A 24,841-nucleotide genomic window follows, 5' to 3' on the forward strand; every position below is an offset into this window, starting at 1 on the left:
TTTTTTTTTTTAAGACAGTCTGGCTCTGTCGCTCGGGCTGGAGTGTGGTGGTGTGATCTCAGCTCACTGCAATCTCTGCCTTCTGGGCTCAAGCCATGCTCCCACCTCGGCCTCCCAAGTAGCTGGGATCACAGGTGTGTGCCACCACGCCCAGCTAATTTTTGTATTTTTTTTGTAGAGACAGGGTTCCATTATGTTGCCCAGGCTGGTCTTGAACTCCTGAGCTCAAGTGATCCTACCATCTTGGCCTCCCAAAGTGCTGGGATTACAGGCAGGAGCTACTACACCCAGCCCACAAGAACAATATTTAAAGATGACTTCCAAGTGCAGTAGGTTAGTACCAGGTACACTCACTCCAGCTGTTAGCGTGTGCCTGAGCTATGCACTAAGCCGGCGAGAAGCCATCCAGGGGGATCCCCCACCATCGAAATGGAAGGCAGAAGATGTCATACCCTTCTCTCCTCTCCTGGGCTCCAAATCAGTTATCTCCCAGCACACTTTCTCAAAAGTTAAAATAAACTGAGTCACATTATGAATATGACACTGGAAGCTGCTACTTAAGAGGAACCCAGTGCACAGCAAATAAACATGTGCCATTTCCCAGCTATTTTTATCATTCTGGATTTTTAAAATGTTTTTGAGCTCCCTTTCAACTAGTTTTAGAATTTATTTCTGATGCATGTGTACCACATAGTGGACATTATTGGAATTAACAGTTTTTAAAACTAAGACTGGCCCATTTCAGACCCAAGAGCTGACAGGGGAAGATTCCTTCTAGCCCCTGGGTCAACAACCAAGAATGGGTCCACCAGGAGCAGCACTGGGTGTCACTGGCTGAACCAGGGCAGATGGGGAGAAATTTAAGTTATAACGGGGGTGGGGGACAGCTATAATAACTTTTTTTTTTGAGATGGAGTTTTGCTCTTGTTGCCCAGGCTGGAGTGCAATGGTGCAATCTCGGCTCACCGCAATCCTGCAACCTCCGCCTCCTGGGTTCAAGTCCTTCTCCTGCCTCAGCCTCTGAGTAGCTGGGATTACAGGCACTCACCACTACGCCTGGCTAATTTTTGTATTTTTAGTAGAGGGGGGGTTTCACCATTTTGGCCAGGCTGGTCTCAAACTCCTGACTTCAAGTGATCGGCCCGCCTTGGCCTCCCAAAGTGCTGCGATTACAGGCGTGAGTCACCACGCCCGGCCCAGCTATAAGAACTTTAAGATGAAAGAGAAGGAAGGGAGGGAGAAGAGGAAAGTCAGGATCATGGTGACAAAGATGGCTCCCCAGAAGGCATGCAAAATGCAAAAGCTGAGGTCGGGATTTTACCCTCACTCTAGGCTACACACTGTTTCTCAGCAGGAAAAGACCAACACATCCTAAAAAGAGGAAGGACTTGTCCAAGTTAACAGATTTAAAAGTCATTTCTGATCTTGTCCCTTCACAAGCCCTCCACCCCAGCTGGTCTCCTCACCATCCCCGAACACAATCTGCACATCCATTCCCACCTCACCTCAGTCCTCGTCCGCTTCCTACTCCAGGCTTCTTGCTCATGACTTCCCAGGCAGGCCCGCCTGCACGGCTCCCCCCGTCTGTCTCCATCTGTAAGGCCGGGCAAGTCCCACCCCACACACGGTCACAAGCACGCAGATGGCAGCACGGGCTGGCCACACAGCAGAGGGACCACACACTGTGCACCTGGCGTCAGGACCTGTGCTGGGCATGTCAAGCACGGTCTCACCGAATCACCCACAGGGAAAGGGACTATCATCCTTCTTGCACAGATGAAGCCCACAACGCTGTTTAAAGTTGTCCCAAGGTAGAAAGCGATGCGCTGGGGTTCATTGGAGGGCTTTCCCCTTCACACCCCACTACGACTCCCAAACCAACATCTTCCACAAATAGCTGGCTCTGATCTCCTACCTGGGATGGTTTGCCTTTTGATATGTGCATGGTTTATCTCCCTGACTAGACTGTAAATATTTAGCAGGCCGGGTCCGTAATTCTACGCTTTGTCCCTTCTAACACCGAGCACAGTACCTTATCCTGCCTGCTATAATTTTTCTTTCCACTTAAACTTATTTCCAGTAAATAAATAAATTGCTTTAACTTAAAGAATACCTAGATCTAGATATATAGGCAAAAGTGGCACATACATTACAGAAAATATGTGCTTTGACTTTATATCTTTTATTTATTTATTTATTTTTGAGATTCAGTTTCGCTCTTTTCGCCCAGGCTGGAGTGCAGTGGAGCTATCTCGGCTCACCGCAACCTCTGCCTCCCGGGTTCAAGCGATTCTCCTGCCTCAGCCTCCCGAGTAGCTGGGATTACAGGCTTGCACCACCACACCTGGCTAATTTTGTATTTTTAGTAGAGATGGGGTTTCACTATATTGGCCAGGCTGGTCTCGAACTCCTGACCTCATGATCCGCCCGCCTCGGCCTCCCAAAGTGCTGAGATTACAGGTGTGAGTAACTGCTGCCAGCCACGTTTTTTTAAAAAACACTTCAAGTACAATCCCTAAATCCACAAATCAGAGGTATGGAGAGTCTGCGGAATGCATTCAGGTTTTTAAAAAAGTCCATGCAAACAACTAAGCAAAGTAACCAAACCACCATATATTTTTCAATTTACAACCAAATGGAAAATCCGAATTTTTTCTGTCATTCTAGGCCATGTGGCTCAATTCCTAGTTCAAAAACAGCTAGCTGCCTGGGAAAGTTCAACTTTACCCTCACGATTCCAGGAAGTCTTCGACCCAAAGTGATACTACCTTTACAAGAGGATTTCACAGTAATCCAACCCAAAACCTAACCTCCCCTTGCTTCTCGGTTTCAAGTTTCTATTCAAAAAAGAAATGAGCAGGGGCCAAATCCCAGGATCAGGGCAAACACAGAGCTTCGGCACAGCTTTGCCCATGCTGGTGTGCATTTGTGATGATCTGTGGTCTCTTACTGATATACATTTCTCTCTTATTTTAAAAAATCAGTTATTTCCAAACTTGGCAGTTTTCTAAATGTATTAAAGAAAGTTTACAATGGTCCTAATTCAACATTAAAAAAAAATGCTACCTTGCCTAGATAAATACACAAACATCCCAGGAGAAGATGACAAAGCTATGAAACGTAAGCACTGCAGGCCACGAACATGAGAGACAGGAACTGTGGGCTGAAGATGCCAGACAGAAGATGGGGCCGGTGGTCGCGATGCCCCTGCTCTTAAGAAAGGATCCAAGGTAAGAACACAGACGATCAAGGGGACATGCTGGTGCAGAGGGGACATGTGTGCTGGGTTTAACCCTCAACCAAAGTCTACAAGCAGAGCCACATTCCCAACAGAAGCAGCTTAGGTCTAAACATCAAAGCATCTGAGCTGGCCCCTAACTAGCGCTGCGACCCAGTGCAAGGGTCCCTACCTGTCAAAGGGCAGGGTGAATTCGTGGATCTCTGGATGACTACCTCTGGACTTCCATGATTATATATTTACATTGACAAAGGATGAATCCTATATCTATACTGTTTTTACTGGTGACAATAGTTTCGTGTAATACATTTATCTATCAACTTTTTATAAGTCATATTAGTTTAAAAATACCACATAAGTTGCCAGTTAAAGTCATCACAATAACTACTTATGTAAAACTTAAGAATCTCATACAGCAATGGCTCTCAAAGTGTGATGCCAGGAGCATCAGCATGAGGGAACTTGTTGGAAATGAAGATCCTGGTGCCCACCCCAGACTCACTGAATCCAAAAACTCAGGGAGAGTGGAAGGGGAGGTTAACAAGCTCTCCAGTTAATTCCAAATTTAATTCACACTAAAGTTTCAGAATCCTGTCTGTACAACAGTGCCTCACAACCCTGACTGAATTAGTTGTGCCTGGCAGGACTTAAAAACATACAGATGTCGGATATCCTGGCCACACCCCAGAGATTCTGATTTCATTGTCCTGGGGTGGGTTCAAGATGCTGGGACTGTTTTTTTTGTTTTTTTTTTTTTTGGTGCTCTGCACCAAATTCGAGTAATTTGAGTGATTGGCCAAGATAGAAACCACTGCAGTGAAGTGATTAGTCTTCTAGCTGCTTACACACTAGGATCCACAAAAGGTCTCCCTTGGCTCTAAAACTCTGAGATTATTAAAGCAAGTTCCAATACATGGCTTCCTTTCCTTAAAGAGTGAAGATATTTTTTTATGTATTTATATGTATGCCAGCAGGTTTTTAATATTAAACAAAATTTTTACAGAGGCATAGCCCTATCAAATAAGAATATTCATGTAATTTAACTTAAAGAATACCTAGATCTAGATATATAGGCAAAAGTGGCACACACATACAGAAAGATCTAGATTAAAGCCATTTTGTTCAACCCTGCTATTCAATAAGATCATGCAAATCCTCATATACTCAAAAGTTCTTAAGATATTAACCAGGAAAAAAAAAAAACCAATTACACACATATTAAACTCTCCCGCTTATTTTTATTACTCATGTTATGTTTGATTTCATAGGCATTGGCATTTGTGGTGAACTTGTGTGTTCAGCTGAAGGCTGAGGTTGTAACTCTGAACCACAGGACAAAGCATGATGTGTTGCCTTCCTCACTAAATGGCAACCTCCTTGAGATGACCCTGTCTTTTTTTTTTTTTTTTTTTTTTTTTTGAGACGGAGTCTGGCTCTGTGCCCCAGGCTGGAGTGTGGTGGCGCGATCTCGGCTCACTGCAAGCTCCGCCCCGCCAGGTTCACGCCATTCTCCCGCCTCAGCCTCCCGAGTAGCTGGGACTACAGGCGCCCGCCACCTCGCCTGGCTAATTTTCTTGTATTTTTAGTAGAGACGGGGTTTCACCGTGTTAGCCAGGATGGTCTCGATCTCCTGACCTCGTGATCCGCCCGTCTCGGCCTCCCAAAGTGCTGGGATTACAGGCGTGAGCCACCGCGCCCGGCCGACCCTGTCTTAATAATCATCTCTATGTCTCATGCCTGGATCATAACATATGCTTAACATATGCTTTTAATAAAAGGAGGAAAATACATACTGGGTATTGAATAAGTATGCCTAAGAATAAGTACAAAGTAGATATATAAAATATTTTTTATCCCCTTATCTAAACCAGAAGCAACTATTTTTCTGTAAAGGGCCCGATAGTATTTTCACATCCGTGGGCCACATGCAACTACCCAACTCTGCAGTAATAGTATAAAAGTAGCCACGGATATGAGTGTGGTGGTGTTTTGATAAAACTTGATTTATATAAACAGGCAGCTAGCTGGCCCAGCCTCAGAGGTGTCATCTGCTGACCACTGATCTAAACCATCCTCTAAGTTGCTTGGACATTAATTTATCCTTACATCACCATGATGGAGTAAACAGGGAGGAGGTGTATTTCTCTGTTTGTAATTGAGTATTTCCACTTTCCGCATAAGTGACTTCCTGGCAAGACATCCAGTGTGTGCTGTGCCCATGCATCGCTCCCCTGTGGAAACACACTGTCCCTATCAGCACAGCCCACGCTCATGGAGGGACCAGGCAAGTTCTGAGGGAGAAGTGCAGCTTCTGGGGAGCTTCATGGTCAGGAGGCGGCCTTCTTTAGTCTGCAACTAAACAGTTTTGTTTAATGTTAAAAACCTGCTGGCATACATATAAGGCGAGTGTAGAAACACAAGCCAGAGCTCTCCCTTGGGTCCAGTGGGAGCAACAAGATGGGCACACTTTGTTCCTCAGTTTTAACACTTTGCATGGATTCTACCTAATGGGGAGCCCCGAGTGAGCAAGAGCACAGGGCTATTCACCCAAATCCAGGTAAAACCAGGCTCGGACTGTTCCTATCCTGCAGACAAATAGTATCAATGTGATTACAGAAAACACTCCACTATCTTTACAGAGGATGGGAAAGAGGTAAAAAGTACGATGAATGAGGACACATCCAACTCCTCCTTTATAAAACATATGGGAGTGCATGTATACACACACACACGCTTAAAAAGCCCCATTTCAGAATCGGAGTAGGCTGAAGATTTACAACCTTCCTTCTCTAGAAAGATGTGAAGATCTCTGACATAAAACTTTAAGAACTCAAAAGATGACCTTTTCTGTTTTCATGCTTCCCACTTATTTTGAGAGAAAACATTTGTATTCAAATAATTAGAACATTAATGTCAAAAGATGAGCAACTAATATTATTCCCACCCAAATTATTGGAAGAGAAAAAAACTAACCACAAACATAAACTGCTAAACAATCCAAGGTGCTCTACAAGATTCCTTTTAAAACGTCTAGCCCATTTTTCTAAGGACAGTTCCTCATTCCTGACCAATAATTTATGCCCTTAGAATGTTTCAAAGTATTTAATTTTGTTTTCAAACCTCAGTTTGAAAATGAGAGGAAAACAAAATAAGATGATTTAAATGATCAAAGGATTAACTGATACAGACTTTTATTCTAAATGCTCTCAAGCACGGAAACCAACAAGAAATCAGATCTTGAATTTATAATGATTCCTCCAGGAAGCACTGCGGCAGCCACATCAGCGCTGTTCACACTTGGCTGCTTCCGCCAAGTTAGTCCTCAAAGAGAAAACAAGGAGGAAAAAGACAAAACAAAACAAAACAAACAAACAAAAAAACCCACTGTGCTCAAAACAGAGATCACCATCAGAGGTTCATTTCACAGCAGGTATAAGGAAAGTAACTGAGAATCAGTTTTATAAAATCCCCAACTCACCCACTCCTTTTGAGCTTTATCATCAACACTACAAACCAAGACACAATTCCAATAAAGCATGCTAACTGTGTAGTCTAAAGAGAGTAGTCAGGAATGTGAACTTTAACAAGTGAATTTAATTTGTGGAGAGAAATGCACTTATCCTCACTGCCTACCCTAAAAACATTCACCTTTCACAAGAATATCACACAGCGCACAGTCTCTGGCTATCAGTATCTTTAAACTCAAAAGAGACGGTGTCAAGCTGTGACTGAGCCTCAGGCTTTGAAGATATAGATGGCAAAAGACACACAGTTAAACAGGTGACAAAGCCAAGGCCAGGACCCAAGTCTCCTGATTCCAACCTCAAGGCTCTTTTCTCAAAACCACACTGCGACAGTGACAAATAGAAAGCCAGAGAAGTACCTTGTGGAAAAATTGTTTGGTGAAGTAGACGAACGTAGAGAAAAGGGCGAACCCCGAATGGTTCTGAGCAGGTTGCTTTTTGGTCACGAGGCATGAAATTAAAGGTCTCTGCATTTCGAACCACAGAGCTAGGCTGTTTCAAACTTCCTATTTGACTTCACATAAGTCATGAGTCTAGCTGGTGATGTGGCTCCATGAGACAGCAGCAGCGGTCGTGGACACAGGCCCAGTTGCCTCTGGGAGTCTTTATCACTTTAACCCATCCTAGTATTTAAATTCAATTTAGGGCTGGGCGCGGTGGCTCAAGCCTGTAATCCCAGCACTTTGGGAGGCCGAGACAGGCGGATCACTAGGTCAGGAGATCGAGACCATCCTGGCGAACACGGTGAAACCCCGTCTCTACTAAAAAATACAAAAAAAAACTAGCCGGGCGAGGCGGCGGGCGCCTGTAGTCCCAGCTACTCGGGAGGCTGAGGCAGGAGAATGGCGTAAACCCGGGGGGTGGAGCTTGCAGTGAGCTGAGATCCGGCCACTGCACTCCAGCCCGGGCGACAGAGCCAGACTCCGTCTCAAAAAAAAAAAAATAAATAAATAAATTCAATTTAGTCAAACGCCGCAAAATATCATTTCAGAAAGTAATCAATCTACTAAATTGAATGTAGAAACCCTAGGGAAATTTCTACTTTAATTCTCTAAATCAGTGAAAAAGATTGCTCTAAGAGAGTTAATAGAAACCTAACAACCAAAATTAAAATGTGAGGTCCATAATGTAGTTATTCTAACCCCAAATCCAACAGCACTAAAAGAGAATGAAATCACCATTTTCTAAGACATTTATATACAGTTATACAATTCAACTGAAGCCAGGAGAGTGGGAAATAGTTTAACAAATCAAAGTCAGATTGTTCAGGAACATTTTACTAAGTATGATATGGCAGACACATAATCATGATAGCATTCCTTCCCCAACCCAAAATAAACAAACAAACACTGATGACCTTCCTTCTCTCTGGGCCTTGTGGTCCCCTGCTAGTCCTCCATCTGTGTGGGCTCCATTAATTCATGTGGCCCAAGAAGATATTGGGGACTGAGTCACAGACTCAGAAGCAGAACCCAGTCCCACTCAGAGAACCCCAGCATGCCTGCTCTGATGGTGGGAGGAGACCAGCCTATCCCAGGGAAGAATGCTACCCCCAAGAAATAAAAGACTTCCAGTGGCAGCCAGCATTTGTGTTATTTCTCAGACTATCCAATCACCATCAAGGAAAAAGAAAAAGAATTGGCAGGAGGCGGGCAGGGAGGACAGGGATGTGGGAATAAAGAGGCACTAACTTGAAATCTTCCCACATCTATGTGGGGCGTTTCCCTGAAGAAAAACAAGAACGAGTCAGCAGCCTGGCTGTTGCCTCAGCACCACCTTCCCACACCGCCCACATATGGGCTTGGTTTCTGTGGAGTGTAGGGAGCCAGGGAAAAAGTCACAGAGATAAAAAGAGAGACAAAAAAAAAAAACCCAAAAAAAACACACCACCACTGTGGAGGTACCTGCACACTCTTCTCCCGTGTCACGGTCCTGTAAGCAGGACCTGGTGAACCTAAGGACACTTGGCATATACAGTGATTTGGCACCTGTTGTCCCAAGTAAGTACAATGTTTGTTCTGAAATATGCAGAACTGGATGCAGGTGTGACACAAGGCACACAGGCCACATTCCATCCTCACCAGGCACGGAACAGGGCAGGCAAGCCCATGGGCCAGAAAGGAAGAGCTGGCGGGCAGGCTGCCTTCCAATCAGAAGTTCTCTTTCATTTACAAGGAAAAGCTAAAAACAAAATCCCTAAGTTAACGTAGGGAGTGCCCTGTATTTACTAAAGGATTGAGGGTCTTGCGTGCAGAAGAGCTCCACATAAAAGAAATCTGAACTCCAAGGCCCCATGCTGCCTTGAAACTGCTGTGCTGGGTAAGTTCAGTCACTACTAATGATGTCAGGTCACAGTCAGGCTCTCTGCTTTAGTTTCCAAGTAGCAAAACTGGTTGAAAAGACAGCTTGAGAAAGCTACCACAGATAGAATTTCCAGGAAGGACCTAGGAGAAGGAGGGTTAAGGTGACAAGCTATCAAAAAAGAAAGTTTTATAGAGGAGTCAATTGTTTCTTGACAGTGGCAGGGTGGAGGAAGGGGGAAAATTCAACCAAAAAAAAAAGAAAAAGGAATTCAAGTAGCAGCCCAGATGCAGGCTACACAGACATGGGTGCTTGAAATCCGTTTCACAAGACGCAAGTTTCACTACCTAACTACAGCTTTCTTCAGCTGCCAAGTCCCTCCCTGGTCCAGAGACAGCTTCCGCTTGGCCCTTACCCCCCGGCCTGCGCGATGACAAATGTACGCTTCGTTACCTGTGGATTCCAAGTTCTACCGTGGTTCGATGGACTTTATTTTACATCTGCATGGAACATGTCTTCAAGCCAAAGTCCAACAGACTTAGCTTTAAAAAAAACGAGAAGTTTCTAGGAGAAATCATCCTCACAATCACCCCGAAAACAGCAGCTTCGTCAAAGAAAAATGTCCAATTGCTAAATAAAGACTTTATTCTATATCAGCTAATTAAAGGCATTCTCTACAAACTTCCAATCGAGGAAGTTTTCTTGTTATTTCCAATACTGATCAAGCTACAACTCTAAAAACTACTCATTCCGTATAAAGGAATGTGACTATCTCGACTCTGGTACAAAACATTTCATTTTTTCTTTTAACAGATATGTATTGTTAAACTGCGTAAGAGAAAACCCCTGGGATCAAACAAATCTCAATTCAGAAGCCTCCACGGCTATACCTTGGGTTTTCCTTGGGGTTTAAGGATAGAAATGCATGAATAATCCAGCTCAGTCTAGTCAGCTTCGTGATCTGCCTAGACACTAAAAGCCTCTTCTCCTGCATTTTAAAAGTAACAGTGCTTCCTGACATCTTTTTCTACTTAGGCCAGGGAGTATACCTTTAGTTTTAAATCTCCTGTCTTCATTTAATTGCAATTGCAAGTAGGATGTTTGACTCACTTCTCTCCCCCCTCCTTCCTCCCATCACACTGGAAATTTAAAGTTGTGAAACAAACCAAACCTGTCCCTGCCTAATGGAACCAAACGTGGCAACACCTTATTTTAATGGCACACTTGATGGGTGCTTCACTAGAATGGAATCCTTCTAAATGCAAGCAATATGTTCAGTCCAAACAAACTAAAAATTACTCTCACAATGAATTCCAAATATTAGGCTTAGACAAAACAACAAACTTATTAAACTCATAAACCTGCATCCCAGAAGCAGAAAGACTTTCGTTCAGGTTACCAGGATGGTTACACCCCCCTTTTACAGAATGGACTCTACAAGCCTCAATAATCCCTCACCAAGAACTCTATCGGCTTTTGCCGAGACAAGGAGACAAAACAGAGAGATACTGATTTCCCATCCAAACACAGACTCCCCCACAGAAAAGCTTCTTGGTACTTAGCTGGGCTCCAAATTCTACTTTAATCCTCTTTCCTTTGTAACATGAGTCTTTCCATGACATAAACCATTGGACTCTGAAGGACAACCCTTCCAAAGGCCTCAGAGTTCCTTCTTAGAGCTGATAGATCATAATTAAAAGCAAAAGCACAGCGTCCTCTGATTTGACAGGGTTTTCTTCCCCCAGGAAACAAGGCTCTCTGATTTTGTCCTGTCTCTGACTGCCCCTTCTTCTCCACAGGCTGAGACACCACACTGAAGGGAAAAAATGGACAGGGACTGAACTGGGAAGAGACAAAAGTATGTTGAAATTGGCTCTGGCACACCCAGAGATAAGATCACGCCATCAAGAAAAAGACGCAGTTCCATCTGTCGGCGAGCAACCTGCTCACAAACTGGGACAAAGAGCTTCCTTCCAAAGGTTTGATAAAGACTTTCCAAAGCAACCAGGTTCCAAACACAGCACTTCAGGAGAAATGCCCAAATCTTCAGCGTGTTTTACCACGGAACGCACAACACAGTAAAACCAAGTCAGACTCTACATCTATCTACTTCTCTGACGCTACTTACTCCAGCGGGAGCTTGGCGCACGTCTGGCAGAAAGTTCTTGCTGTTACTATTTTTAAAATTAAATGTGTGAATGAAAACTACAACATAATTCACTTTACAGTGTAAGGATTTAGGTGTTACCACTGGAAAAACCTCTTCTTTTGTATTCCCAGGATTCATTACATCCTTTAAAACTGTGCTTACTATTCATGAAGATCATACCTATGCACAGATGATCAAAGAAATCCTGCAATTTCCTTTGACCGCAGCTGTTTTCCCATCTGCCACACTGGGTAGCTGACTCTACCAAAGGTGTCCCTACACCACCCCCAGACATCCCCTTCTTTAGTGCCTGCTGGCTCACAGGTCTCCCTCAGAGCTGGCTGGCCCAGTTTTCACTGGATTCCAATACAGCAGCTTTTTAGTTTATAATTTATCTTCCGTGTTTAAATGTTACTCATCCAACTTAAACGTTATAATATAATCCAACATAAATTATTTCTTACGAGCAAAGGTGCTCTCATTTATATTAGTGAGTCCATAAAGTTGCTCTATTAATAATAATACCTACATTTTTAAGTAATCTTCCCTGCCAATAACGTTTTCTATTCATTTCAAGGTCTAGAGTTTAGCTTCCTCAGAAGACCTCATTTGGATGACCAAGCACCAAGCACATAATTGCATGGAGTACTGAGTGCTTTTTATGGGTGCTGGGCAGGCAGCCATGCCCCACTAACTATGAACACAGGTGAGGCAGCTTAGCACAGCACCTAGCATATAACAGGCACTCAAAGAAGTTAATGCTCTTTCCCTAACTTCTTTTTCCTCTGTTTATTTTAGATCTTCAGGCTTTGAGAGGCCCTTGCTTCTTATCATTCAGCAAATCTCAATGCTGTTGTAGACTCTTAAGATTTACAACTCAGGCAAGAAATTACACTCTAGGCCAAGATGCACAGCCCATTCAGTTCAGCCTATTCTTTTTTTTTTTCTTTTTTTGAGACGGAGTCTGGCTCTGTTGCCCAGGCTGGAGTGCAGTGGCCGGATCTCAGCTCACTGCAAGCCCCGCCTCCCGGGTTCACGCCATTCTCCTGCCTCAGCCTCCCGAGTAGCTGGGAGTACAGGCGCCCGCCACCTCGCCCAGCTAATTTTTTTTGTATTTTAGTAGAGACGGGGTTTCACCGTGTTAGCCAGGATGGTCTCGATCTCCTGACCTCGTGATCCGCCCGTCTCGGCCTCCCAAAGTGCTGGGATTACAGGCTTGAGCCACCACGCCCGGCCAGTTCAGCCTATTCTAAACTCGCTTGGTTTAGAAAATACTGAAATTGTTGCAGAACAAACAGCCCCAATTTATAAACCGCATTCCCAAAGTTCATTTTTAAAGTGGCGTACACATTTTTCCTAAGAAAACATGATGTCATATATAAGATCTCGAGCTGTCCCCACAAACTTATGCCACTATCTACCTGGCTGGTGGAACTAGTGGCAGGAGCCTAGATCCAGCCCACGCCTTGTCCACGGCAGGCTCTGGGATAAGTGCTGGGCTCAGTTCTGAATTCCTGCAAAGGTGCACGGCTGGCTCCAGAGAAAATGTTGATCCAGCTGAGTTTGTATATATCTTTCTCCCACCTCGCTGTATGCACCCCTGCCCTCAGCTCATAGGCCTCTCTTCTGCAGGAGACCAGTGCCCTCACCTTGTCCTACAAATCCCAAACTTCAGCATCTTACCAGAGCTCCATCTTTTAATGCTTCAAAGGCAATTGCTTTTTCTCCCTGCAAAAATTACCTCGAGCAGCTAATCTCAGCTGTGCATCAGGAAGAAAACTGATTATTTCACAATGAAATGTGAATGCCTGATGGCCTTTAACCTGTCCAGAGACCTCTGACTCTTAACTGCCCAAACAAATCTAATTTTGAGGGAGGACCATGGAAGGAATGAGATACACCTACGCGACAGACAGATCCCACTAAGGGCCTGTTTCTGAGACATTTCTGCTTCTCAAAAAGCAACTTCCTTCTCTTCCACCACTTCGAAAAGGAACAAATTTTCACAAGTTCCAAAACTTCCAAAAGTTTCCATGACAATGGTAGACATGTGTTTATGGTGATGAACAGAGTGCACACAGGGCCAGTGTAGATGGGTCCTAGCTTCGTCAGTTTTTTCCCAAAGTGGAATGTAAACCAAAGCATTCACGATTCAACCCAAAACATCCTCAAACTATCATCATTTCCAAATGGAGAAGCAGAAGCTACAGGTAAGATTCAGATGTTGACACTGGGCCAGATTTTCAGTTTTACTCATCCTGGCATGGCCAAAACAGTACATTAGAAATCACTAAAAGGGGAGGGGAGGAAATGCCACATAGCTCCAATAAACCCTTATGTTTGTGAGGAAGAAAGAACTGGAAGTCACATTAACAAATACCACATAAATACGTACAATTATTATGTGCCAAGTATAAATCTTAAAATTAAAAAAATCAACAAATGTATCCTAAATGAGAACAAGAAAGTATTTTCAGAAAATAGTAAAAACAACAACAAAAATAACCCAACTATACAGGATTCTGCATGTATACTTGTTCACTCTTGCTGCCCTGAGGCATTAATTACTTTAAGAACAAAAACAGAAAACACCAAGTTGGCCAGGGAAAGCAAAAAACCTCGATACTTAATTAGAACACGCGCTTGAAGTTGCTGCCTGATATTAGCTTCAAAAGCCGGTAGCCTCATTAAGAAATGGCACAATACCCTTCTGGCGGCAGGCAAAGGCTTCAAATCACGTCAGTGCTGGGGGTCTGAAAGGGGAAATGAAACTGAGTTTACCTACATCAATTAGCAATGCTATTAAGGCTACTTAAGCCACTCCTCCAACAATATTTTTAATACAAATACGCTGCAGGCCTTCAGAATAAAACAAGCCATTATCCCTACCCGTCATCTTGGCTTTCATTACTCCCACCCCAAAGAGTGACACATCAAACAAACAAAGCACCCTGCCCATGCACTGGGCTTTTCGGCCAAGATCTCCACGCCTCTGACAAGCGCTTATTAATCCTGACAACACCCAATAAAGAAGAGTTGGCCACTCTAACCTTGTGACTCTCCTGGGGGATCAAGGGGAAAGGACTGAAGTAGTGAACTGAGGGACTAACCCAAGGTCATGGATAAGTTGGAAAAGGGAACTCAGGACTTACGGGCTCTTTATCACCTCCTCCACAATTTCTCAGTGAGGCCCCAATGGCAAATAGCAAGTAACACTCCAGTTTGCTTTAAGAATAAAAGCATCCTGGGGCACAAGGCCAACACTTTTTATAGGCTGTTCTTAGTAGCCAGTGGACTAAGTCCTATTATGATATTTAATTTCAAAACAACCGTAACAACAATTATATAAAATGGAAAGTTTATCTATTTATTGCTTGGCCAAGCAACAAACTCTGGACTATGCAGCCACCTGACAATTGTATGTGACTGAGGTGGTTGGCAGGAAAACCCATCTAAAGCTACAATTACCTAAGCTTCCTTACTGCCTGGTGGGCCCAACTGTCTAGAGTCTGCAGTCTGAAAGGCACGTGTCTGTCTTGGACATGATGACAATGATAAGAAAGAAAAGCAATTATAATACAAGCTTAACGTGACTCTCAAGACCCAGTCACGTGATTTTCGAAAGCATTCTTGGGCAGGATAAAATGAAACCCTAATAGTCAGCGCCTAATACAGTATCATATTCTTAAAGTTACTAAAATTCTCATTGAATACATAAAAAGTAAAAAACAGAGTTAAAAAGGACAAGAAGATGAACATAACTTCTTTCTACCAGGTCTCTGAGAGAATGCTATACCTAATATTGTAACGAAAACTAAAGATCAGCCTTCTGTTAACAACTGTCTGAAAAATAACCTATGTTTCTATTGAGTTTTGTTTTTTTTTTTTTCTCTTTTTCTTTTTTTTTTGGGACAGGGTCTCACTCTGTTGCCTAGGCTGGAGAGCAGTGGAGTGATCTCAGCTCACTGTAACCCCCGCCTCCCGGGTCAAGATTCTCCTGCCTCAATCTCCAGAGTAGCTGGGATTAGAGGCGTATGCCACCATGCCTGGCAACTTTTTGTAGTTTTAGTAGAGACAGGGTTTCACCATGTTGGCCAGTTTCACCAAATTCTTGGCCTCAAGTGATCTACCCGCCGCAGCCTCCCAAAGTGCTGGGATTACAGGTGTGAACCACCACTTCTGGCCTCTATTCAGTTTCTTGAGTTCCCAGTTTTTAAAGTAATCCAAAGAAAGAAATACAGGAACTCTAATAATTGAGTGAAGAGAAGGATCACACTCACAGGGAAGAAGGCAGAGGAAAGGCAGAAGGGACTTAAGAATATGATGAATTTTTCTTAAAGGGCACAAAAAGTCTCATTAGAGTCACCCAGATGGAGTAACTCTAGCCAATTAGAGTTACTCCATCTGAATTGGAGGCAATTCTTCAATGGGAATAGCACAAGACAGAAGAATCTTAACACAGAATCATATTTACAAGGTGATGATATGAAACAGAGTACTACTAATAATCACTTATATTTAAGAGCCTTTCTCAAAGACACTCCAACAGTTTGATGGGCATTGTTTCATTACTCCTTACACTTCCTTGAATAGAGGGAGGAGACAGAAAGCACCTCCACTGTGCAAATGAGGAAATGAGGCAAAGTGAATGGGGAGTCAGACTCAAGGCTGAACAGGCAGGAGTGGCAGACTGCAACTTAATCGCAATGTTTCACACAGTGGACTCCACGCAAAGGATGGCAACAAAAATGATCTGTTTTGGAGGAGGGGAGAATAGAAAGGGGAGAGGATAGTTTCATAACACCTGAGAATGAAAACACATAAAACTGTGGGAAAAAAAAAAAATCAGTTGTCAAATCATTAAACTCCTCCCATTCTCAAATGGCTGGACATAAGGCGCCCAGACCTCACCACCCACCTTTGCTTCATCGTTGATGTCCCACGTGAAGGAAATGGCGTTATATGCAATCTCCTCGATGTTACTGATAGTGTTGAAGCTTTCTTTATAGTCAGCTATAGGAAGCAGGGGAAGAGAAAATGAAAACTCATGAGTTTCAGTTTCAACATGGGATCCCAGCAGTTCAAAATAAGATCTTTTTTTTTTTTTTTTTTTTTTTTGAGACGGAGTCTTGCTCTGTTGCCCAGGCTGGAGTGCAGTGGCCAGATCTCGGCTCACTGCAAGCTCCGTCTACCGGGTTTAGGCCATTCTCCTGCCTCAGCCTCCCGAGTAGCTGGGACTACAGGCGCCCGCCACCTCGCCCAGCTAGTTGTTTTGGTATTTTTTAGTAGAGACGGGGTTTCACCGTGTTTGCCAGGATGGTCTCGATCTCTTGACCTCGTGATCCACCCGTCTCGGCCTCCCAAAGTGCTGGGATTACAGGCTTGAGCCACCGCGCCTGGCCAAGATCTATTTTTTAACATTATCACCTATGGACAACTTAACATTTTGTTTGGTTAGAAGAAGTTGAAAATATGAAGAAAAAGCATCACAGAGTTTTTGTAATAGAGGCAAGCTTAGACATATTTAATTCAATCTCATTATGTCACAATTAGGAAATTTAGGTCTAAAAAGTTTAAATAACAGTCCCAAGGTCACAAAACTACTCTGTAGAACCAAGATTAGAACTGAGTTCTCATTCTCCTGAAAAGGCAACAAGAGCATTACAAAAGGTAAAGGAAAAAAGTAACACTAATATTAACAGCCATCTGTGATACAGACAATGGTTTTACATGAAAATAACATACATGGCAAGGATAGAGGTCTGTGTAACGCTACTTCAGTAAATACGAACTTGCACAGGTTTGCCACTACAGCTCACAGAGAGGTTAGTTACACAGTTTAGCATATCTAGGGAAGACTGTTAGGCAACCGCACAGCAGCAGTATCTTTTTTTACTTATTTTCTTTTACTTGTTTTTTTCCTCTATCTCCATCATGTCCAAATAATAATCAGAATCTATTAAAGAAGATATTACCCCTTAAAGCAATTGCAGACAGAAAAGTGGGGACATTCTCAGGTTAGCCAGCTACATGGCTTCTGGCCCTAGTGTCCTGTGGAAAGCCACCACGTGGGCACATGTCCCATTACTGCATGGGAGGAATGGTGAGTGCACTGGTTCCAGGAGGCCGAGGACAGTGTTTGGAACAGATCAGTAGCTGGCATAAAAATTCAAATGCTTTCGGCAGGAAGCTGATCACTGCCAAAAATAACTGGATTTAGAAACTGGATGGCTGTACCTCTGGGAATAAGAGCGGGCTCTTGAGCTGCTTACCTATGTCAATGCATCTTTGTTTAGCAGTGTGCTGCCGGGAGTGCCAGTACTTCCAATGCCTTAACTGATCTTCTCTGCTTTTGTCTTCAGCAAAAACCACCATGATCACACTCTGTGAAAGAGAATGCATTACAACATAAAGATACTGAAGGATGAGTATGTCTTGGAAAACGCATTTAATATTATATTTTACAGTGAAGGCTTAAAGCTGCAATTTCAGGCAGTCATTCAGAGCTGCTTCAGACCTGGAAATGTTAGACTCTGACTAGCTTTCCTAGAGAACAGGACTAAGATCAGAACTTACTCGAACTTTGCTGATGGGATGATGGATTCCTTCATTGCTGCTCACCTCCTTTAAGGTGATAGGATAGAACTGGCCTTTGTTCAGGTATGTCATGGTACTATCTCCCGGCTTCTGTCGAAGTGATTTTGAAGCTTCTAGGGTATATTCAAAGTTGTTCCTAAAGGACAAAAAAAGTCACAGGTCTCTAAATCTACTCTCGTGGAAGTTTGCTATACATCATATTACAAATAACGTTTGCTATCTTTTTCATGATAAAGAAAATCTGAAACAAAAGTACTCAGCAGCTGAAAATTCTCAAGTCTCTCAGATGTGGAAGTACAAATTGTTGCCGATTAAAAATTCTATGATGTGATGGATGTTAGCAATCGGACATCCTGAGTTCGAGGGCTCGAGATATTAAAGATACTAATAGGTGGAAAGGACTTTGGAAGGAACTTCTCACAAGACACGCTGCCAATCTGGTATTTCTCCAGCAGAGGTTTCAGACAGGTGGCTGGTGTTCCTTTGACTACATTCCTTTTGGCCTATATAGCACTGTTTTGTTGTTTCTACTTGTAATTTAAATGTCTTTAATAGCAGGCACTCCCCAATTCTCGACATTACCTATTACCTAACACTACCACTTATATGTGCCCCTAAAGTTATTTAAGAACCTTCCCAGGCCACGGCTCAGCAGATTACACCTATTTTTGTAAATAAAGTTTTATTAGCACATAGCCACATCATTTGTTTACATATTACCTATGGCTGCTTTTGCACAGCAGCAGACCAGGGTAGTTGCGAAAACATACAGAGGTTGTATGGCCCACAAAGCCTGAAATATTTACTCTCTGACTCTTTACAGAAAAAGTTAGCTGACCCCTATCCCAAACCCTAAAGGCATTTCCGTTTGTGACTCCTGCATCTTGAGGCAGATCTCTAAGGGAAGTCTCAATTCCCATAAAATCTTAGACACTTTTAAAACCATAAAATATAACACATGTAAAAAACACATAAAACAAAATATGAGTTCCTAATTAACTTGGAAAATATTCATATTGCCAGAGATACGATTTTGTGAGGTCAACAGAAAGTTGTCAGCTCAGAAAAAAGTTGACTTCATTTATTTTATCGTTAGTGAGGCTGATAAAAAAAAAAACAAGCTTTTATCACTTTTTTATCACTTGATATTCTTCCTAAATTCTCATCTAATTATATATTTTTGGCAACAGAAAGGACCTCAGAGACCTAATTTAATCCCGTCATCTCTCCTATTAGATTCCATTCTACTACCATCACATAAAGAAACCAAAAGAAAGAAAAAGCACCAACACCAAGAATTAAGGAAACTTGAAACATAGTTTAAAGAGTTCAAAATTAAAAGCACTGAAGCAGATGTCCTCTACCCAAGACTATACCACAGTAAAAGTAGTAAGATAAGGGGAAAGCCTGCTAAAGCCACCTTTGATTTATCAAGTTAATGTGAAAGGAGTAAGTTATAAAAGCTGCAAATTAAAAATCAAATTAAAAGACATCTATTACCCAGAAACACTGTCAAAAACATAGTCCTCTGAATTCATGCCAGGCATCCGCAGACTGAGATCCGAGGGGAAGAAAACCTGAAATATCAATGTGATAAGCCACAACTATTTAACTGGTTATCATGGTTACTAAAGACCAAGCTCTGGTACCGCATAAAAGTATGTGGCTTACAGCAACCCACTATCCTTTCCATATTTATTTTTGAATAAAAATTTTGAAGCTACAAATATTAAAAAAATTAAAACAGAGAAAATATCCACTTTTATATGCCACTCAAGTAAATGACAACAAGCCGTGTAGGTATCCCCACTAAGTGCTTCTGACTCACGACCCCCTTTTCTGTCTTTCACACACATCCCAACTCTGTTCAAACACTAGGATCTGCAACCAAAATGTCATGACTTTAAAGAGTCACCCTATCATTATATCAAGTTAAGACACAGCATCAAGTTCACACCACAGCTGAAGAGACGTGGTGCATTTTCTTGGGAAAGGCTAACATTCTGCCCCAACTCCACATACAGAGATGGATGCTCTTTACCTCACCGAGTCATTAAGTATGGTTTCTAACACCTTCAGTCCCTAACTTTTAGCTGAGTGAGGTATTCATCACCATAGAACCCCCAGAACTATTTGGAATTAATCTGTAAACTTCACACAATGCATTTGTGCTCTCCCTGACTACATTACCAACCAAGAAACATCAAGCAAAGACAGAATAACTCATTTTATATTAAGACCAGTTCCAGGGAGCTTGTTTGGCACTGGGAGAAGTGCTGAAAACAGACTATGAGAATCTACCTATGGTCAACAGAAGATTATGTATGGGGTTCTCTTTCTCTTTCTCCAGCAAATCACTTAGCTGAAATCATAATTGTTAACTCAGCTGCTGGTAAGATTAGCCATGCACCCTTGACAACAACTTCTGGTTTTATAGGTTTAGCTTCCAAATTATACCCATCGGCCTTTTCTCTTAAAAAAAAAAAAAAAATCTTTTATTCCTAATCCATTCATTTCAGGCCGAGTTTCACGCTTACATAACAAGGAAAAGGTGGAACCCAATACTTATACAAACACACAGGCGTCTTAGGAAGATGTTTGTTTCCTGTACCTCCTGAACGCCTTCCTTGAAGGTCTCTGAGAAGGTCGAGTCTGGAGTTCGCCTTTGAGCATTTGGGGCTTGAGCACCAGAGCTGAACTGGTCAGTACTGAGATTCCGATCGAAAACCACCACCCGCTCAGTGGGCTCAGGATGATACACCGCTGGGGGGATTCCCACAGCAAAGCCATGCGGCTGGGTTTCTGTCTTGATGGAGTGGGTAGGCATCGTTGCTATGGAGACAGTGACTGTTGTATCTGGAGCTGTCAGATGGCCTCTCTTATCAATGCCCAGCTGGTTGCCATGGGGAAGGACAATGTTAAACGGCACATTTTTCAGTACTTGCACTCTGTTTTCTCCAGCAGAAATGAGGGGCTGCTCTGTCACAATTGGTATGCTGTTTCTTTAAGAAAAGAAAACTGCTTTCAAACTCGATGTTGATGTAGTTCTTTGACAATTTTTATTTTCCTAATGGCACTGAGCTGCTGGGTCCTGTGCAATAACAATACACTTGACAGGGAATAAACAGAAAACATCAAAACTACCCATTACTAGATAAAGGGGAAAAGGCTTTCTGGTTATCGGTCAAATAAAATCCAACATATTAAGTAAAATTTCATTTGAAATACTAAGTATTCAGAGCTCTCCTCTAACAAGCTTTACTTTCCATAATCCTAAAAAAAAATTACTATGTTTTACTAGAAATCTGAAGCTATGTGATCTGATCAACTGGGGTTACAGCATAGACGCCAGGGTCAAATTGCCTGGGTTCAAGTTCTGTGTCACCTGAGCAAGTTACTTCATCTTTTAGTAACTGAATCCTCATCTGTAAAATGGGGACAATAATGGCGTGCATTCTCATCAGGTTGAGATGAGATGATACACTAAAATGCGTATAATAAGGCCTGACATACAGTCTTCAAGAAGTATGAGCCATTATTACTTGGTCACCACTTTTCCAACCACCTATGATATTTGGCTTTCTCCTTATTTTTTTTTCTTTCTTTTTGAGACAGAGTCTTGCCCTTGTGGCCCAGGCTGGTGTGCAATGGCATGATTTTGGCTCACTACAACCTCCACCTCCCGGGTTCAAGCGGTTCTTCTGCCTCAGCCTCGCAAGTAGCTGGGATTACAGGCACGTACCACCACATTCGGCTCATTTTTGTATTTTTAGTAGAGACTAGGTTTCACCATGTTTGCCAGGCTGGTCTCGAACTCCTGACCTAAGGTGATCCACCTGCCTCAGCCTCCCAAAATGCTGGGATTATAGGCGTGAGCCACCGCACCCGGCCTGGCTTTCTCTTTCACCCAAGAAAACCTATTGTTACATTATATCAGTAGACACATCTGCTTTTTATAAAATTAAATTTTGGTTTGATAAATAATTTGAGCAATACAAGATGATTTCCAGTGGGTAAAATGAATGAATTTTCAAAGCCCCCAGAAATCTTACAGGCTGAAGCTTTAAGAAACAGGCAAATGGGGAATTCTGTACATTTCAAGATCAACAAAACTGTTTGAACCCTGAACCATAAATTCACTCCCAGGAATTTATCCTAAAATGGAAAAAAATCTAGAAAGTTGCTCCTTAAGGCTTCAAAATAGTGAAAACTAGGTTTAGCGGCAATTATAAGGATATTTAGAGTTTGCTTCAGAATGTTCCAGCAAAAATAAATAAAATAAAAACATGAATTAATCTCAAAGTTGAAGAAGCGGGAAGAATACATCAAACGAAGAATTGTGTTGATAACTGTTGAAGCTGGTAATGGATACATGTGGGCTTATACTATTTCTCTATTTTTATTATGTTTGAAAATGCCCATAATGAAAAGTAAAAAAGTCACAAGTCCTCTTCCAAAGGATAATTATGAAGATTAAAACACAGAGAAAATGTTTATGAAACAAACTAAGAAGAAGAAAGTATACCACCAAATCCTATCTGTGAACAAAACCACCGCTACATAAAATTTGCATGCACACCAAAACAAAGAATAAAGCAATCATCAGGATAATGGGATACTGGGTGATGATCATTCTTCCTTTAAATATGTTTTATTCCTTGACTGATAATAAAACACAGGCAATTTAAAAGGTGTCTTTTTAAAGTTTTTCATGGCTACAAAGACAAACATTAATTAAATTTTCTGAAAGTTTTAATCTAAAATATTTCACAAATAATTTCAACAGGAATTTGAATACAATTTAACTTGCTTTATTCAATTTTACTTAGGCAGCTGTTCAAGAGTCAATTGATACTTAATTTTTTTAATGGACCACTGCCACATCTCCTAAAGAAAACCTCAAAAACAAATAAGCAAATACTTGTTATTACTAAAACTATCCCTTTGGAGGAGGAGAAAGTTAGTGCTTTCATCCTAGAAAAGGCAACTACTGTGCCCAAAGAAAAAAGGAACTTTTCAGAGCAACAGAGGCAAATCAGTGATGAAATCTGAATTTAGATAGTAAGAGTCCAGCTTACCTATCTCTTCCACTAGTTGTTGTTCATTTAAACAAACTCCCATTTTGCTGTTACAGAAACGTGGCATTTTCCCCTGCACTCTTTACGCTGTTATGCACTGAACGTTACCTTTTGCTGTGATCTGGTTCGGGGTGCTCCACCTCTGGCTTTGCTGTTGATGACCTTCTCTCTCTTGGAACCTGATATTAGCACACATGAAAATAATTTGGCTCTTATTCAGTGAAGTGCAGTTTACCCAAAGATACAGCCTTTTATTTTTCAGTCAATTCAATCATTCATTTACCTACTGGTTGCCTAACAAACACCAGGCTATGGGGACACACGAAGAAAAAGACAGTATCTGCCCTCAATGAGCTTAAAATCTAGTCACTGGTTGATATGTAAAAAGTAACTGTTATTGAGTTGCCAAATAAACTCAGGGCATGATACATTTATTCTGTCATGGAGTTTGGGTCTCATCTCTTAAAAGAAATACCTCCACTGGCCGAAGCTGGTGGCTCATATCTGTAATCCCAGCCACTTCGGGAGGCCAAGGTGGGAGGACTGTTTGAGCCCAGGAGTTTGAGACCAGCCTGGGTAATATAGTGAAACTCATTTCTACAAAAAAAAAAATTAAAAATTAGCCGGGCGTGGTGGCATGTGCCTAGAGTCTCAGCTACACAAGAGAGACTGTGGTGAGGAGATCGCTTCAGCCCGGAGGCAGAGGTTACAGAGAGCAGATTGTGCCACTGCACTCCGGCCTGGGCGACAGAGCAAGACCCTTCCTGACTCAAAAACAAAAAGAAAAAAAGAAATACTTCCGCCCTGGTTTTACTGGTTTATCTACACAACATTAGAGAAGAAGCTACTGAAAACACAACAGAGCTCTTCCAACTTTCTCAGTGCTCTTTCCTACTACTCTCCATTCAGATCAAATGCAAAAGCAGAAGGAACAGCCATGTTAACCGTTCATTTCTTCTAAGATCCAAATGAGGGCTTCATATGATCACTGTCTTCAGATATGCTGGGATTCATACATCCATCACCCAAAGGACAAGTCTAACTCAGTGTTCTGTTCCTTTTTTGGTTCTTTTCTTTGCAAGGGAAGTGAAAAGCAGGCAAACGTTAGTGTCCTGTAGAAATAACTCAACTGAGATTTTACACCACTGCACGCTCCAAAATGGCTAAGGTGCTTAAAAATGGCTTTCAGCATGAAAATTCTATTCCTGCATTCTTGTTTTCACCATTAAAGACAAAATACTGCTGGCCGGGCGCGGTGGCTCACACATGTAATCCCAGCACTTTGGGAGGCCGAGGCGGGCGGATCACGAGGTCAAGAGATCAAGACCATCCTGGCCAACACGGTGAAACCCCGTCTCTATTAAAAATACAAAAAATTAGCTGGGCATGGTGGTGCATGCCTGTAGTCCCAGCTACAGCCTCCTGTAGGCAGGAGGTTGAGGCAAGAGAATCGCTTGAACCCAGGAGGCGGAGGTTGCAGTGAGTTGAGATTGTGCCACTGTACTTCAGCCTGGGCAACAGAGCGAGACTCCACATAAAAAACAAAAAAACCAAAAACAAACAAACAAACAAAAAAACCACTGCTTCATGTATTAACAATATGCTTTTCAAACTTTATCAAAATTATTATGTAATAATGACTGATGCTTACAACCAAAGACCTGAAACAAACAATTTAGTTTATTTAAAAAAGAAAATAGGCCAGGCACAGTGGCTTACGTCTGTAATCCTAACACTTTGGGAGGCTAAGGCAGGAAGATTACCTGAGGCCAGGAATTTGAGACCAGCCTGGGCAAAATAGTGAGACTCCGTCTCTACAAAAAATTTTAAAATTAGCCAGGCATGACCTGTAGTCCTAGTTACTCAAGAAGCTGAGGCAGGAGAATCACTCAACCTCAGGAGGTTGAGGTTGCAGCAAGCTATGACTGCACCATTACACTCCAGCCTGGGTAAG

General features: G+C 42.3%; 1 protein-coding gene across 9 annotated transcripts in view; it reads right to left on the minus strand.

The window, feature by feature from the left end:
- The window catches only part of GRHL1 (grainyhead like transcription factor 1), a 47,042-nt gene that overhangs the window by 16,847 nt on the left and 5,354 nt on the right, over nucleotides 1–24,841 (minus strand). For 4 of the 9 annotated variants that reach the window (XM_005576580.3, XM_005576579.4, XM_045369810.2 and 1 more), the window contains exons 3-8: nucleotides 22,996–23,066; nucleotides 20,421–20,811; nucleotides 19,310–19,386; nucleotides 17,789–17,945; nucleotides 17,485–17,596; nucleotides 16,131–16,225 (exon numbers count right to left, since the gene is read on the minus strand). In XM_005576580.3, the coding sequence (XP_005576637.3) occupies nucleotides 16,131–16,225; nucleotides 17,485–17,596; nucleotides 17,789–17,945; nucleotides 19,310–19,386; nucleotides 20,421–20,811; nucleotides 22,996–23,066 (903 nt within the window). Of the gene's footprint in view, nucleotides 1–4,807; nucleotides 13,966–16,130; nucleotides 16,226–17,484; nucleotides 17,597–17,788; nucleotides 17,946–19,309; nucleotides 19,387–20,420; nucleotides 20,812–22,995; nucleotides 23,067–24,841 lie in introns of those variants that run through there. The other 5 variants (XM_074012373.1, XM_074012371.1, XM_074012372.1 and 2 more) reach the window with 3 other exon arrangements.

The sequence above is a fragment of the Macaca fascicularis genome, chromosome 13, assembly GCF_037993035.2.
Source record: "Macaca fascicularis isolate 582-1 chromosome 13, T2T-MFA8v1.1".
Lineage (NCBI taxonomy): Eukaryota > Metazoa > Chordata > Mammalia > Primates > Cercopithecidae > Macaca > Macaca fascicularis.